Raw genomic sequence first — 14,540 nt, forward strand, 5'->3', positions numbered from 1 at the left:
TACAGTGAAGACCATAATTAGTGCTGGTGATGAAATGATTCTCCTCCCACTCCCCCCCATGAAAAAATTCAATAAACAGTTTGTTTCACTGAAACTTTTTTCATTTTCAGGGTTTAATTGAAAAACCATTATTTTTCAACAAAACTCCTGTACTTTTTGATCCTTCTGATTTTTAGAAAAGATGTTTTCCTGTTACAGTCATTTTGATGGAGAATGTTTGGCCAGGTGTAACTGAATTTCAGCATGCCATTACAAAAGTTAATCTTAACCCTAAAATGTTCTACTAAGCTTAATGAAGAAATTTCAACCTCTTAACATCTTTTCTTTGTCCACAATATCCTCCCAGATGTAAGATGCGACTCCAAAACTTAAACATAAATTTGTCTTTGGCTTGTCTTAGAGCAGTTAAAATTCCCTATTTCATGCAGCTTTTTCTTTTAGAACAGGTTTCAGAGCCACTTGACAATATATTCCCATTGTGGCTTTTTTTTTTTTTTAAACAAAGGACTGATTTGAATGGGATGGATTAAGATTTGGAAGTTGATTTAGGTTTCAGGATTTTTGGTTGTTTTTTGACAGAGTGAGGGGGCACATTGGTGCCAGGGAGTTTAGAAACTCCTGAGTTTGGTCAATTAGTTTTTGGGGTTTTTAAGTTTGGTTTGTGTGAGAGCCTGGAACTTGTATAGATTTTGTAAATTGAAATATGCTTGAAATTAAAAGGATCAGTTTGTCTTGAGTATCCATGTCTTGAGTTTGTCTTGAGTTTCTTTTAACTCAGCATTCTTTATTAACCAGCAGCATGGTATGTGGTCCACTGGTAGTCCCTGTAATGCTCACTGGTAGTGCATGAAGATCTGGTTGACCCCATAGGACTGGCTCTCCTCTTTGTGTCCAAATACTGTGACAAGTGCTCAAGTTTTCTTGTGAAGAAGAGCCTAGGATACTCTGAAAGGAGCTGGAAACTAGGAGAACCCAGCTTATCTGTCTTTGCTTAGAGGTTACTGCAACATAAAAGGAGTAGATGAAATGGTAGTATTAGTGAGACTAGTGCAGCCAGCTATGAACAGAGCGGCAATGTTTAGAGAAGCAGGAAAACAAGAGGATTGGATATCTGGGCATCATATACACAGAGGGAAGGCAAGTGGCTAGAAATCATATGCAGTGTTTGGTTCTTTTCTCCTTTCTAAGCACTTTTCCATGTAGTCAATGTGCATCACGAGGCTATTACTTGATCACAGGCAAGAGGTAGTTTTCATAAGACTTTCTCTGTTAAGGTGTGATCCCCATTATGAAAAAAACTCAGGAACACCTTTTTATAAAGTACTCAGGTCAGATGTAGCACTGGTTTAGTTTGGAATGAGTGGATTTTGTTGGAGCATTTGCTTTGTGATTTAGTATTCAACTTTTTTTTTTCCAAATAAGATTCTCAGCAAATGTGTTTTCTAAATTGACTAATGTATTTGTGCATCTCAGAGGGTCATCCTTAGCTGATCATAGAGCATGTATGTTGAAATTTAATTAGTGAAAAATGCATGATTTATTTTGTTCATAAAAAAGCAGTTGTGAATTAGTATCAGTGTCACTGTATCTCTATTCCTAGATATAAAATGTGCAGCCTGTTTTCAATTAATGTATAATTAAGTTTCTAATTGGACTGAATGTTAGATTTGTATATGTTGTTGAGCATCTTGGATATTGTAGTTATAATTTAATTTTACTTTTTTCCCCTTCTCTCCTTTCTCCCTTCTCTCACCCATGTGTCTGCTTATCCTTTTTGGAATGTGGTTCTTCAACAATCGTGATGTACTTCTGACCCAGGTAAATACTTTTTTAATTACCAATATTTACTGAATGTAATCTCTGTTGGAGAGTGTACAAACAGGCTTTAATAAGACAAAACAGTTCAGTCGTGGGTAATATACTGGATAAATTCAATCATAAGGTGATGCTAATATCATTATCACAATTGGCTGTTAAAGGTGACCTGCAAAGAAAAATGGCCTGAAAGTTCCCTTTCCTACCAATTCCTCTACCTCCACCTCAGAAAAGTGACGGAGGCTGTTTCTTTCCCCACCAACATCAGAAATTTAGATCTTGTATTCCCTGGAAGACTTTATGGTACCTACATAATGGTGAATTATGACTTCACAAATCAAAGAGCCCAGAGACTTGGGCTTTAGTACCTACCAGTAGAGTTAGTGGCAGTAACTCCCCTCCCCCCAACCCCAAGTGTGGATGCAGTTATAGGGATATTAAAAAGCTCATACTGGTGTGGTTTATTCCAGTTCAGGAACTGAAATAAACTATACCAACATAGGGCACCTTTTATCCCAGTGTACTGTCAGCAAAAATTCACACACCCCTAAATCAACATAATTACAGCATATTTTACACTGTACGTATGTAAGTGTAGATCAGGCCAATTGAGAAGGATACCTTTTAACAACACTTTGGGGTTTAACACCTATTGTAATTAAAATGTTGAATTAACATTTTGGACAAAACGTTTGTTAGCAACTTATATCTTGCCCCTTCAGTTAAGTTGTGAGAGTTCACAATGTCCATGTTCTGAGACCTTCAAAAGATCCTTCAGCAAAACTAAAAGACAAGTCCTTAAATCCTTTGGTTTTAAATTAAAAGATAAGTTGGGGAACACTTTTTTTTTTGGTGGGGAAAGCTATCAAACCGCCTTCATATAAATAAACTAAGAAAAGGGACAAGCCCAACTCTTTCAAATCTTTGCAGATTACCTTAAAATTGATGGAAAATGTATTTAGGGATGATTTGTACGAGGAGCTGCAGGGAATTCCTATTACCTTTTAGTATGAGTAAGGTGAAACAAACTTGGTAAAACTTAGACCTCATCTGCAGACACTACCAGTATAGGGTTTACTATCATGAATAGCCCATTAGTGTCAATGCTACTATATGCATTAGTAAACCAATATAACCAGTAAAGCCATGTCTACACTACCACTTATGTTGGCAAAACTTATGCATCTCGGGTGTGGAAAAAAACCCCACACCCCTGTGTGACATAAAGTTATGCTGGCATGAGTGGTAGGATGCACAGTGCTATGTTGGCAGGAGAGCTTCTCCTGCTGACATAGCTGCCGCTGCTTGTTGGGGGTGGCTTAATTACATTGATGGGAGACCTCTCTCTTCTGTTGGAATAGAGCAGCTACACAAGAGATCTTGCAGCAGTGCAGCTGCATCGGTGCAGTTGCAAAACTTTAGTGTAGATGTAGCCTAAATTTTTGCAGATTCAGACCCTTTAATTGTATCTTTTCCCCTCTGCACATGCATATTAAAAGAACTCCACAGCTTGGAATTCTGTGTTCAGTGCCCCCAAACAACCTTAATAAGAGAGGCAAGCAGCAGATCTTTATCTAGAATATATGTGGTTTTGTTTTTAACTTTTCAGGTTTGTGAAGTCTAGGTTGCCCAATTCCTTTTGGAGGAATGTCACTATATACATTCTGCTGGTGGCTTCATACTGGAAAGCACTCTGAAAAGTGGATTCTGTATCTAGCAGTAACATAGCTATTTTTAGAACGTGTACTGTTTGTAAATGTTTAGAAAAATGCTATTTTTGAAAACATTTAAAATCTATACAGATTTTTCCAACAGTGTGCTAAGTAAACAGTCTGAAGGACCTGAAAATTAAATCTTTAGTAGCAAGATATGTTACCATGGTGTTCAGTGGCAGATGTTAGACCATCAGCAGAATGTATCAGGAGAAAGAATTTAAGCTACTGATGCATGGCAATGTGGCCTTTGAATATAGAAAAAACAAAGGATGTTTTAAAATTATAAACCTACAGATTGCTTCTCTTAGAATGGGGCATTCAGAACATAATTCTGAAAGGGATTTTTGGGGTGAGATAGGAAAGGGAGCGTGCACATTTGTAAACTACGTTTAAATCTCTGAGCTATGAATTATGTTAAATGGACTCGGTATTGTCCATTAACTATATTAGAATGAAATGTGATCTACTCAGAATTACAGAAAACAATATTAATATTAATGGTAATATATATAAAAGGGGGGAAAAGGCCTTTAAAATCAGCTGTATGCTCAGTGTCCCTATGTGGCCTTTGCTTTTTGGGGGCATTCAGTATATAATTCCAAAGTTAATGGATTTTGTCAAGCCAATTTGCAAATTACCTTTTTAAAAGCAGTTGATCTTCACAACATAACTTGTGACAGTTATGTATCACAAACACCTTTTTTTTAAAAAAAAAACCTGATTTCTTTATACTGCTTAAGATGTTTGTGACATCTTTTTTCAGGAGAAATGCCCAACTTCAGGTTCAGGTCTTGACAAGTAATGTAGAGAAGAACAACTGATTCTGAGCTGTTTGTTTTTAAAATTGTTTCCAGGGTGTACGTTTGGCCCTTCATAAAAATGAGTCCAGCGGTGAAAATTTAAGCTATGTGTACACTTAACTGCTACAGCAGCACAGTTACAGTGCTTCAGCGTAGACACTCTCTACAGTGACAGGAGGGTTCCCTGTCATAGCTAATCCAACTGCCCAAGAATTCTTCCGTTGACTTACTGCTGTCTACACTGGAGATTAAGTTGATTTAACAAAGTCACTCTGGGTTGTGGAGTGACATGGCCGGGTGACATAGCTGAGTTGACCTTGACTTTTTAATGTAACTTGGCCTTAGTGTTTCTTAACTGGTGGCAGTAAAAGGAGAACTAGACAATGTTCAGTTACCTGTCCTGAGCTTTTGCCACAAATTTCCTGCGAGACCTTGGGCAAGTCGCTTACTCTCGCCTTGCCTCAATTCACTGTAAAATGGGATAGTTGCATTTCCCTAATTCAGTGAAGCTCATATAGTACAGTAACAGGGTCAAAGTAGTACTCTGATTTTTTGCTGGTGTGCTATTAGATTACGAAAGTAGACCCTTCTACAGTACCTGCTTTAAATAAAACTTTGAAGTTGACATATTAGCAATGAGCAATTATGAGCCATGTTACCACAAAACCCACATTAAAATATTTAATGGTGCTGACTGAGAGATTGACAGTTTTCTTACATGCTTCTAATTTAGACAAATAAGCTGAAATGATAAAAATAAATTGCCAAATGTACAACAGACTCCACATATATTTAATAAACCAGAAAGATATAGATATAATTATAAAACAAATACCTCTGCCAACTGCATCCTAAAAAAAAATCATAATTTAATTTTTACTATAGCTTGATTTGTCTTCATAATAAATCATGGAAAGTTCAGCTTCCATCAGTACCAAACCTACTGAAATATTGAGGGCCTGAACAGCTTTTATCTTTGGCATACACATGATGATCCTGTCCAATCGTGATCATGACATGTGTAATGGGATATTGAACTGTTCACTCTTTGATATTTAGGCACCTTGAGAGAGAATTCACACCTTTATAACTTGATAAATTGATATTCATAAACCATTGAACCATAAAATGTATAGACACTTCTAAAGGCATTTAGAGCTTGAAATCTGCATGTATTGTGATGCATTTTGCAGCGAGCTGTTCTGCAGTCTTATTAAATGTTTCAACTATTGGTTAACCCAAGAGCAGACTTGTGAACAAAACTAGCTTTATCTAAATTGAGAAATACGTATTTTAAAGAGGACTAAAAATACTGCTGTACTTTTAGGCTATCTGTACTAGACCCACTTCCTTAAAATTTCCCGCCATTGCTACCACTGATTCAGTAGCAACACTGGAAGGGGTAGTGTAGACTGCTTTTTGACCACCTTGTTGTTTAATGCTGCTCCAAACAGGTCGGTCACCTGGTAGTTAAAACAACAGCAGCCACTAATGACTATTAACTCTGGTGCTCTCATTGTTGCTACAATGGTGGAGCTGCACTAGTGGCGAAGGGTTCTGAGAAAATAGGTCTGATATAGGTAAGGCCTTGTCGGTTTCATTTCTGAGACAGCTGCTTGTTTCTTTAGTGCTATAAAATGGTCTCCATTACTAATTTACCTACTGGGACATATTTGATATTCAGCATTCAATTCTCTTTCTAAAATATACCATCTGTTTGCTTTCAGAAAAGTGACTTAATGTGTATAGATTTGTGTACACACACACACACACACACACACACACACACCACACACACACACACACACACACAAAAAGCCTTCATCCCAGTGTGCTGTCACTGCACCTGACTGAATCGAAATGTCTGTCTGGCCAAGGGCAATTGTGGGCTTTGCCAGTCATTCATACTGAGAACATAGTTTCTCTTCCTTCTCCTTTCTCTTTCCCAAGCAGCAATAGCTTCTACCTGACAAGGGGCATCCCTCAAGCAGCAATATCTGACCTTTCAGTAGGCAAATCTTCATTGCTACTGCAGCCTCAGGCCAGCTGAATGCGTGAAGCTCCCTCTGGAGCTGCTTAATGTCACTCTGATCAATCCCCATGCACATAGTTTTCAACCTTTGTGGGAAGGAGTTCCCATTTGTGGTGTATTTGTAATGAACCCCCTTTTCTTCCCCATGTCATATTACATCCTGGCAGTCAGTGAGTAAAGGACATTGAAGCAGGAAGGGGAGCACTTGCCACACCAGCCGGGGAAGAGTGTGGAGCAGTGCTCCCCTAAGTCAAGGGGAGAGGGAGGAGTTCCACTCTGTTTTTAGCAGAGGCAGGGGAGTTATATTTCAACCTCGGAAAGCATTGCAGCTGCATCTCTCCCTGGTTTATATCCAGCTCCCTTCATCCCTCTCCCCTCTATCATTCCCCACCCCTTTTTTATATTTTTGCAGAGTTTGCTTTCTACTTTTCATTTTTCTCCCTACCACCTTTCTCTGAGTTTTTATCTATCCTTGTGCATTTTTTCTCCCTCAGTTCTCTGCCTCTCTCCCCTTTTCCCCGCTATTCTCCCCATTGATTCCTCCTTCCTCTCACCTCCTTTTCCATCTCATTTCTCTCCCTCTTCCCTCCCCACTTTAGTCTCTTGCCCATTCTTCTGTTTTTACATTTTCTCCATCCTTTCCTTTTTTCTCTTCCATCTCCACAGTCGTCTTCCTGTTCTTTCAGTTTGTAAAAGTATAGCCAGGTGCGTTTGCTGTGCATGCTCTGACATAATAAGATTCCCGTAAATACAATGAAACTGCTCAACACCCTTAATAATCAGCTGCTCACAAGATAAACAGAATCAGTTCTGCAAAATACAATTACAGCCTGCAATCCCTCCACCCAGTCCTGATTCTGTAGCCCTTACTTACATGCATAGTTCCATTGACTTCAACAGAATTGGCCTCATGAAGAAGGGTTGAGATTGAGGCCTGAATTCCTGATTAAAAAGAGGGGCCTTTTCTGGAAGGATAACAAATACGAGCTTGTTTGGATAGAGTGAAAGTGAATATCAGTCAAAGGTCTTGAGAGAGAATACTTTGACAGGAGATACTCCTTTAAAAACTTTCCCCTTTTGTTACGTAAACAAATAGAAAAATTGAAGATTGTGAATGTCTCCTTTTCTGAAATAAATTTTTGTATAACCGTATGCAATGTAGATGGATGTAGAGAGAGATACAAATGAAATCTGTATTCATAAGGACCTAGGAATTCACACGTGGGTATAATAAAAATAGAAAAGTCCTTTATACCTGTAGAATATGTTGGATCAGCTAAATGTTCTTGAGGTAAGTAAATGGAACCTGTACTTAATGTAGCAAAGAGCTTTTAAAGGGTAATATATCTATATGATCAGTGCACATCAACTGATGTGGCTGAAACATTCATGGTGGAACATTCATATCATAGAAAAAGGCTCAAACTCTATTTGTGAATGCTTAAAATCCTTTTATGAAATCCATATTCTTTATTTTATCAGTATTGACATGACTATGTCCCATTATTTCTATTTCCTTATCTAGCCATTACATATAACCTTACTGCATATTCTAAAAAAGTCTAAACAAATCAGTATATTTTATGACCCTCATAATTGTGCCCTCAGAGCCCTGAAATCTGTTTGTTGTGCATCAGCTCTAAAATGCCAGACTGGGGCTCCATTGTGCTAGACGTAATGAAAATGTATAGAAGAAATGGTTCTGTCCTGCAGAACTTACCAGCTAAGTGGACAAGACCGAGGAGGGTGAGGTTGGGGAGATGTAACATACAAGCAGAGTGATCAGAGTAATGGTTGGCAAAAAATTTTGTTAGTTCCACAGTTTTTTAAGCAGAGAGGGGTGTTGGCATTTTTGCCTTTATGTAACACAGACACACAGCCCACCTACGAAAATAATTCCTGGGTGTGGTAAAGAAACTAAATTCTGCTTGGCCTCAAAACCGACTTGCATGGCTTTGAAATCTTAGGGGTATACACAAATGTTGATTAAATGGGGCTATATTACACACCCAATACAGTGTTGCAATTGTTGTAGAAGTTTTTGTGCATGTAAAAACTCAAAGGTAATGTTGCATTGATGAATATATTTGTATTTACTTAGCTTTTTTTTTAAAGAGATGGAAAAAGAGGTTTGCTTGTCTGAATTTGATATACTGAAATTACAGATAGCATTCAAATTTTGTCTCTTCTGAGTTTGAGTAACAATGTGAGCAGAAATTGCAGGCAGGTCACCTTTATCCCGATGGCTATATCTGTCAAATACTGGTAAGAACATTGAAACTGTAAAATCTGAAGGAAAAAGGAAGCATGTAGCTGAATATCCTCCTATACTGGTGACATTGTAGTCTTAAACATCACAAATCTTTCAAAGTGGTTTCATTTAACACGAACAGGAAGGGTAACACTGATGACTTGGATAGCATGGGGAGTAGGTGCTTTAGCCGTGTCATAGATGTATATGTTTCTATAAGATCCCATAACTAAGAGGAGCTTTGGGAAAGATGAGCAGTTTCCTATCATGTTACCCTTTGGAACTTCTCTTAGAGGAAGGAACAAACTCATTGAAAGAGCTGCTTCATCCAGTATACGTGATCCTACTAATGAGCAAATATCTTGTGGTGAATGGCTCTTGAGTGTTAGCTCTATCAGCATGGACACCTTGGACTACATCTCTTGCAGGTTCAATTTAGCTCCACTGACTTACCTTTAACCCTTGCTAGGCGATCACCTTGAGGCCAGTACAATCCTAGTTCCATGCATGGGTCTCGCTCCTGAATCTGATGCTGAGCAAAGGAGGAAGTCAAACAGTGTTTTTGTTTTTTAATTTTTAAAAAAATTACCATTTAATTTATTTTTGAAAAAGGGTAACTTTTCACGAATATTTACAAATTTTTAAACCTCTCCATTGAGGGGGATTAAATATGTCTGTACTCTTAAGAGTATATCTACACTATGTTTAGACACCCCCAGCTGTCTCATGCCAGCTGACTCGTGCTCGCAAGGCTTGGGCTGAGGGCTAATGTCAAAGGAATTTTCCTGAGTAAGAACTGTAACTACTTCTTGTGTAATTGTGGTGTAGCTACCTCCTCCAAAATGGAGACATTTCTAAATCTTGTCATAATGCAGCCTAGTCTGACACTGCTGGCTTTAGTCAGCATGTGACAACATGGGTCCGTCTCATACACTGGTACTAACCCTCTAAATTGGGGGCAACTGGTCATAACCCCATAAACAGAGCTCAGATCGCACTGTGAATATGGTGAGAAAAATAAAAACACACATCTTGTTCCTTCTGATCTAACTACATATGCTCAAATTGGCTCAAATCCTGCTGACCTCATGAAAGATAAATTGACAACCCCTTGTAGGAAAAATGCCTAACTCTGGTGCTGTGCTGTGCTAGTCCAGGTTATCTATTTCCATTGGTCTAGATTTCACAGGTGCTATGACCAAGTAAGATAATTTTCTTTTAGGACAGGGCAGGTAGGATAAAGAAGTCTTATCTATAGGTGGAAGGTGGGCAGAGTTAAGGTTGGTTTGTTAGAATCTTAAACATAGTCCCACAGGTTTTTTTAAATCTAGGAATGTTTTAAATGGGTGATAGTCGGTCAGGGTTTGGAATTTATCTTAATTTCTTTTGTGATTCATTTTCCTTAATTTTTTTTTTTTTTTTTTTTTTGGAGTTTGGAGGAGGCAGAGTTTGGAGGGGAGTGAATTTTTTTTATGCTATTGTACCTCAAACAGCTGAATAGATTTTGTTCGTAATTTTAGAGATTCCTGTCTGTCTTGTCTTGCATTCATGAATGTTGTGGTACAGGTTCTGCTAATTATATTGGTAGAATTTAAAGCATCCACAAAACTCCAACTGTGGTCCCTCAATGGGATTTACTTTGTGGTAATTTTATCTTGATTACAGTTGGTTACAAATGTGTTTTTGCAAAATTGTAAGGTGTAGGGACTGTTTCAGATCTGACCTAGAAATTCTCATGCATGTATTTTTTTAATGGTGAGGCTTGATTATTATAATTCATTATTTGGTGGTTTAGCCATAAAGTTAATGGACAGCATCCAGTTCATTCCGAATGAACCATCCAGAGTTCTGACCAAGTTCAGGATGGTTTTGCATTATGGACTTTTAAGCTTCAACAGGATTTATAAGTGAGATACATCTCGCATTTTGCAAACATCTGTACCAACAGCAGCCAAGAAAGAAATTTAAAATTAAATAGAATGTATGTACATTTTTAATGTTTATTTAGCTGAAAGTTTTCTTACCTTTTAGATTTGGCTATCCACATTTTTGGAGATGAGAGGTGGAGAAGGGAAGGAAATGAACAGAGGTGCATGCCTAGGGGACACAAGGGAGACTAAGTAATATCTCTTTTTTGTTTTGTTGGTTCTAATGCTGGATTGAAACACATCTCTTCTGTAACTGAAGAATCAAGAATATTGATTGAAAATGTGGGGGTAGCAGAAGTTCAAGTGGGTTGTTTTTGTTTTTGTTTTAGTTTTAAACTCGCACAAAAAAAAGTGCTAGCACTGAGAATGAAACAGGTATTTCAGACATGCTCCCTGCTTTGGCATCTCTATGCTGGTTTTCAATATAGTATCCTGGTTATGATCTATAAAGCAGTTACGGGCAGGATTCATCTTGGTTTTTCTGTCTTACTTTTTCTTCCTTGCTCCCTTAGTTTGCTTGCTTCAGTCCTCTGAGCAGGGATCACTTCACTGCTTAGTTAAAATGAATGTCTTATGAAGCCAGATCCTTTTTCATGTAGTGTACTGCATTTCTTTAAAAAAAACCTTGCAGTATCTGAATATCAGAATTCCAAAACATTCTGTTAAAGTACATCTTGCAGATTTCACTTTGCAATAAAATTAAAATATCAAGGAATACTAAAATGTTGAGACATAGCATGGATTAAATGTTCAATGTATTGTATTTCCTGAGAGAATAAGTGATGATTTAAGCTTGCTAGACTTTTTGAAGAAATAGTGTTTGGACACCTGTGTCAGTGCATAATTGCAAAACGTGCTTTTGGGATTCTAAATGATTGTGGTTTATTGGTGGATATCAGTCCCAAATCATCTCTTGTTAATGAGATGTTTAAGGCTAAATATTAAGGATTATTTTTATACAGTTAAGAACCACCAAAAGGGCTCAAGTGGTTTGTTTTAATGTTTTCTGTCTCTTAAAGTGCTGATATTTGCAATAGAATTTTAAATTCATCAGTTTTGATGTGAAGCAACAAATTAACAATGTTTTATTAGAAAGCTTTAATCTTATTTCTTTAGAATGAAAATTAGCTTGCCTTCCACTTTATGCTTTTCAGTATGATGTCTGAATTTCTCAAAAAGCCATATTTGTCTGTAGTACATGAAAGTGAAACCTGATAGTGATTGTTATCTAAATGTGTTTACTACACATGGGTACTCCAGCTAACTCATTGATGTGTATCACACTCAGGAATTCATGCTTGAACTGTTAATTTCACTGAGATTGACGCAAACAGTGAACTTCCCTAGTTGAATGACAATTTTGGCAAAAAGCAAAACTGTCGTGTACAATGGGTGTAACATCTTGATCCACCATATCTATTCTTGAGATGTGACATCCACTGAGGAAAATAAATTAAAAACATTAGATAACCTGACACTACCATGTACTAAATCTTGTTTTTGTATTGTTCAAGGCTGACTTGCCTAAATCTGACATCCTTGTGTACCCACAATGGTAATTCATCTGTGTGCAATCTGTCACTTTATATAAACAGCCAGAATGGTTCAGGACAAAAGAGGAGAAACACAGCTTGGTGATGAATTCTTGAATCTGACAGAGGAAAGAAGATCCTTGTATTTGAGGCATTTTCAGTAGTAGCTAGAGGCTGTTTTTCAAAGCAGTAAAAAATGTTCCATCACTTAGTTAACCCGGCTGATTTAAGATTTCTTCTTAGTTTGTTACCTATAAATTGTTGACCTTCACATACTGAGTGTAGAGAACCCCAGCACTGAGCAATACTTCTAATTAGTTGAACACATTGCAACTCAAATTGGGAAATTTATGGGAATGTTCAGAAGAAAAATTCCATATCCTATTCTCAGAGCAGCCCTACTGTAACCAGTTACGGGTGTTTAAAATAGAAGTCAGTCTCAACATGGTAACTAATGAACCCTTCACAAGTTTTACTCTCTTTAGTTTTATGAAGTTGACATATAAGGTAAATAAAAGACTCCATTGGAGCACAGAACAATTCCAGTAATTAGAAAGTAATGGATTAGATTTACTAACACAGATTGTACACTGACAACATGTAGAGAATGCATTGCTCAAGACCAGCTTAGAATTAGCTGGTGAAATGTTTGAGGTGATTGGAAGTGGGGATGGAGGAAGACTAATCAGTAATATTGTTTGTGTTCACGCACACATGGGGGGGAGGCATGGCTGTTTGTTTGAGCCTGAACAGTGTGCCCAGTGCTGTACAGTATGGAGAGGGGGTGTGGTGTAATGGGCATTCCATGAAATACGTGCAATAAATCTCCCTAAACACATCTGTTAAGTTCATTGCCAAGCTGACTGTCATGGCTCTTGTTAGCAGCAGCAGTGAGAATTACAAGGATTGAAATTGCAAGATCAGAAGTTGCATGTTTTTAGCACAGATGTAGGGCCTCTCTAAAGCCTTCAGTGTCTGCTGCAAAATTTAAGTTTTCATTTATATAACCATTCTAGCCCTTCTGACTGTGAAGAGAGCTGTTTTTGAGCTAGTGAAATGCTGCCTGTCAGACAAAATGAGATAATAGGTCTGTGTGTGAGCACCCCATTTATCTCAATGGAGTGTTAACTCTGGAGGCCCAGGATAGCAGTGTCAGCAATGCCTACATTACTAGCTTGATATGTCTGTTTCAATTATAAGCAATGTGCTTTATCCAAAGAGATGGAAAGCATTTAAAGAGACACAATAAAAAGGCTGCCAACTTTATAGATACTAACAAATTTGTTAGTCTCTAAGGTGCCACAAGTACTCCTTTTCTTTTTGCGAATACAGACTAACACGGCTGCTACTCTGAAACTTTATAGATGTCAAATAGGCAAGTTTTATCCAAGGCTTGTAAAATGTATTCACCCAGGCAAGTAGGAAGCTTGTGAAGTGTTGTTGCCCAAAGAATTCTCTCACCAACCCTCTGGAAAAGCTATAGGCTGGCCTAGTAGCTAGTGCCCCCTCTAGCTCACTAGTAGAGTACACCCCCATTATAACAGAACACTGAGGGGAGGGGTAGAGTAGCAAAGACAACCCTTGTCTCTGCTCTTACCCTTTGGATCCTTATTGCAGCCTGGAATGTGTAAGGTAAAAATTAAGTAGCAGAAAAATTTCCTCTCTTCCAGCAGCCATAGAGGATGTGGTGGAGGGAAGCGGCTTCATATAGCTCAGACACCTACTTGCTGGAGACTGATGCACAAAATGAAGCCCTTAAGATCGATTCAGGGATTGTACCCTGACAGGAATCTCGGCACACTCCTTTGTCCAGCAGCTTGGTAGCAGAAGGTTGGGTTCTCACATAGGCATTGTCCCTGGTCACTGTCTCTCTCCCCCCTCCCACTCCCTCTCATGTTTATTTGTGTCCAGTGGTTTCAGGTATCCTCCACATATAGAGGATTTGACAGAAATATGAGAAGGTTGATGGGGTGATTTAGGAAAGAGTAATACAGTGTTGGAGAAGTGGGAGCAGAAAGGAGAGGGGAAATAGAGGAAGAAGTAGAATACATGGCAAGTAGAACACAAAGGAAAAGAAAAGGAGTACTTGTGGCACCTTAGAGACCAACAAATTTATTTGAGCATAAGCTGTAGCTCACAAAAGCTTATGCTCAAATAAATTGGTTAGTCTCTAAGGTGCCACAAGTACTCCTTTTCTTTTTGCGGATACAGACTAACACGGCTGCTACTCTGAAACAAAGGAAAAGAAAGATATAAAGGTGGGATAGAGGGAAGGAAGGCAGACTTGACATGTGAAGCTGCCGTTGGCCCTTATTCCCCAGGTGTGGACTGTGGCCACAGTCTGATCAAAGGATAGATACCATCAAGTAAGTAATCCATCCCCTGTCACCCAGCTCCAACAGCTGGCAGTCAGAGGCTTAGGGATACCCAGAGCATGGGGTTGCATCCCTGACAATCTTGACATAGT

The 14,540-nt window shown here is 38.3% G+C and overlaps 1 protein-coding gene across 12 annotated transcripts in view; it reads left to right on the top strand.

The window, feature by feature from the left end:
• The window catches only part of TSC22D1 (TSC22 domain family member 1), a 140,952-nt gene that overhangs the window by 93,716 nt on the left and 32,696 nt on the right, over window positions 1-14,540 (top strand). The window contains exon 2 of one of the 12 annotated variants that reach the window (XR_006276625.1): window positions 3,425-3,515. The exons of 9 other annotated variants lie outside the window; for them this stretch is intronic. Coding sequence is in view for 1 of the 3 variants with exons in the window: in XM_038400447.2 (XP_038256375.1) it covers window positions 10,645-10,672 (28 nt within the window). In the remaining 2 variants the exon portion in view is untranslated. Of the gene's footprint in view, window positions 1-1,512; window positions 1,819-3,424; window positions 3,516-10,644; window positions 10,688-14,540 lie in introns of those variants that run through there. 2 more of the 12 variants (XM_038400447.2, XM_038400532.2) reach the window with 2 other exon arrangements.

The sequence above is a fragment of the Dermochelys coriacea genome, chromosome 1 (genome assembly GCF_009764565.3).
Source record: "Dermochelys coriacea isolate rDerCor1 chromosome 1, rDerCor1.pri.v4, whole genome shotgun sequence".
Classification (NCBI taxonomy): domain Eukaryota; kingdom Metazoa; phylum Chordata; order Testudines; family Dermochelyidae; genus Dermochelys; species Dermochelys coriacea.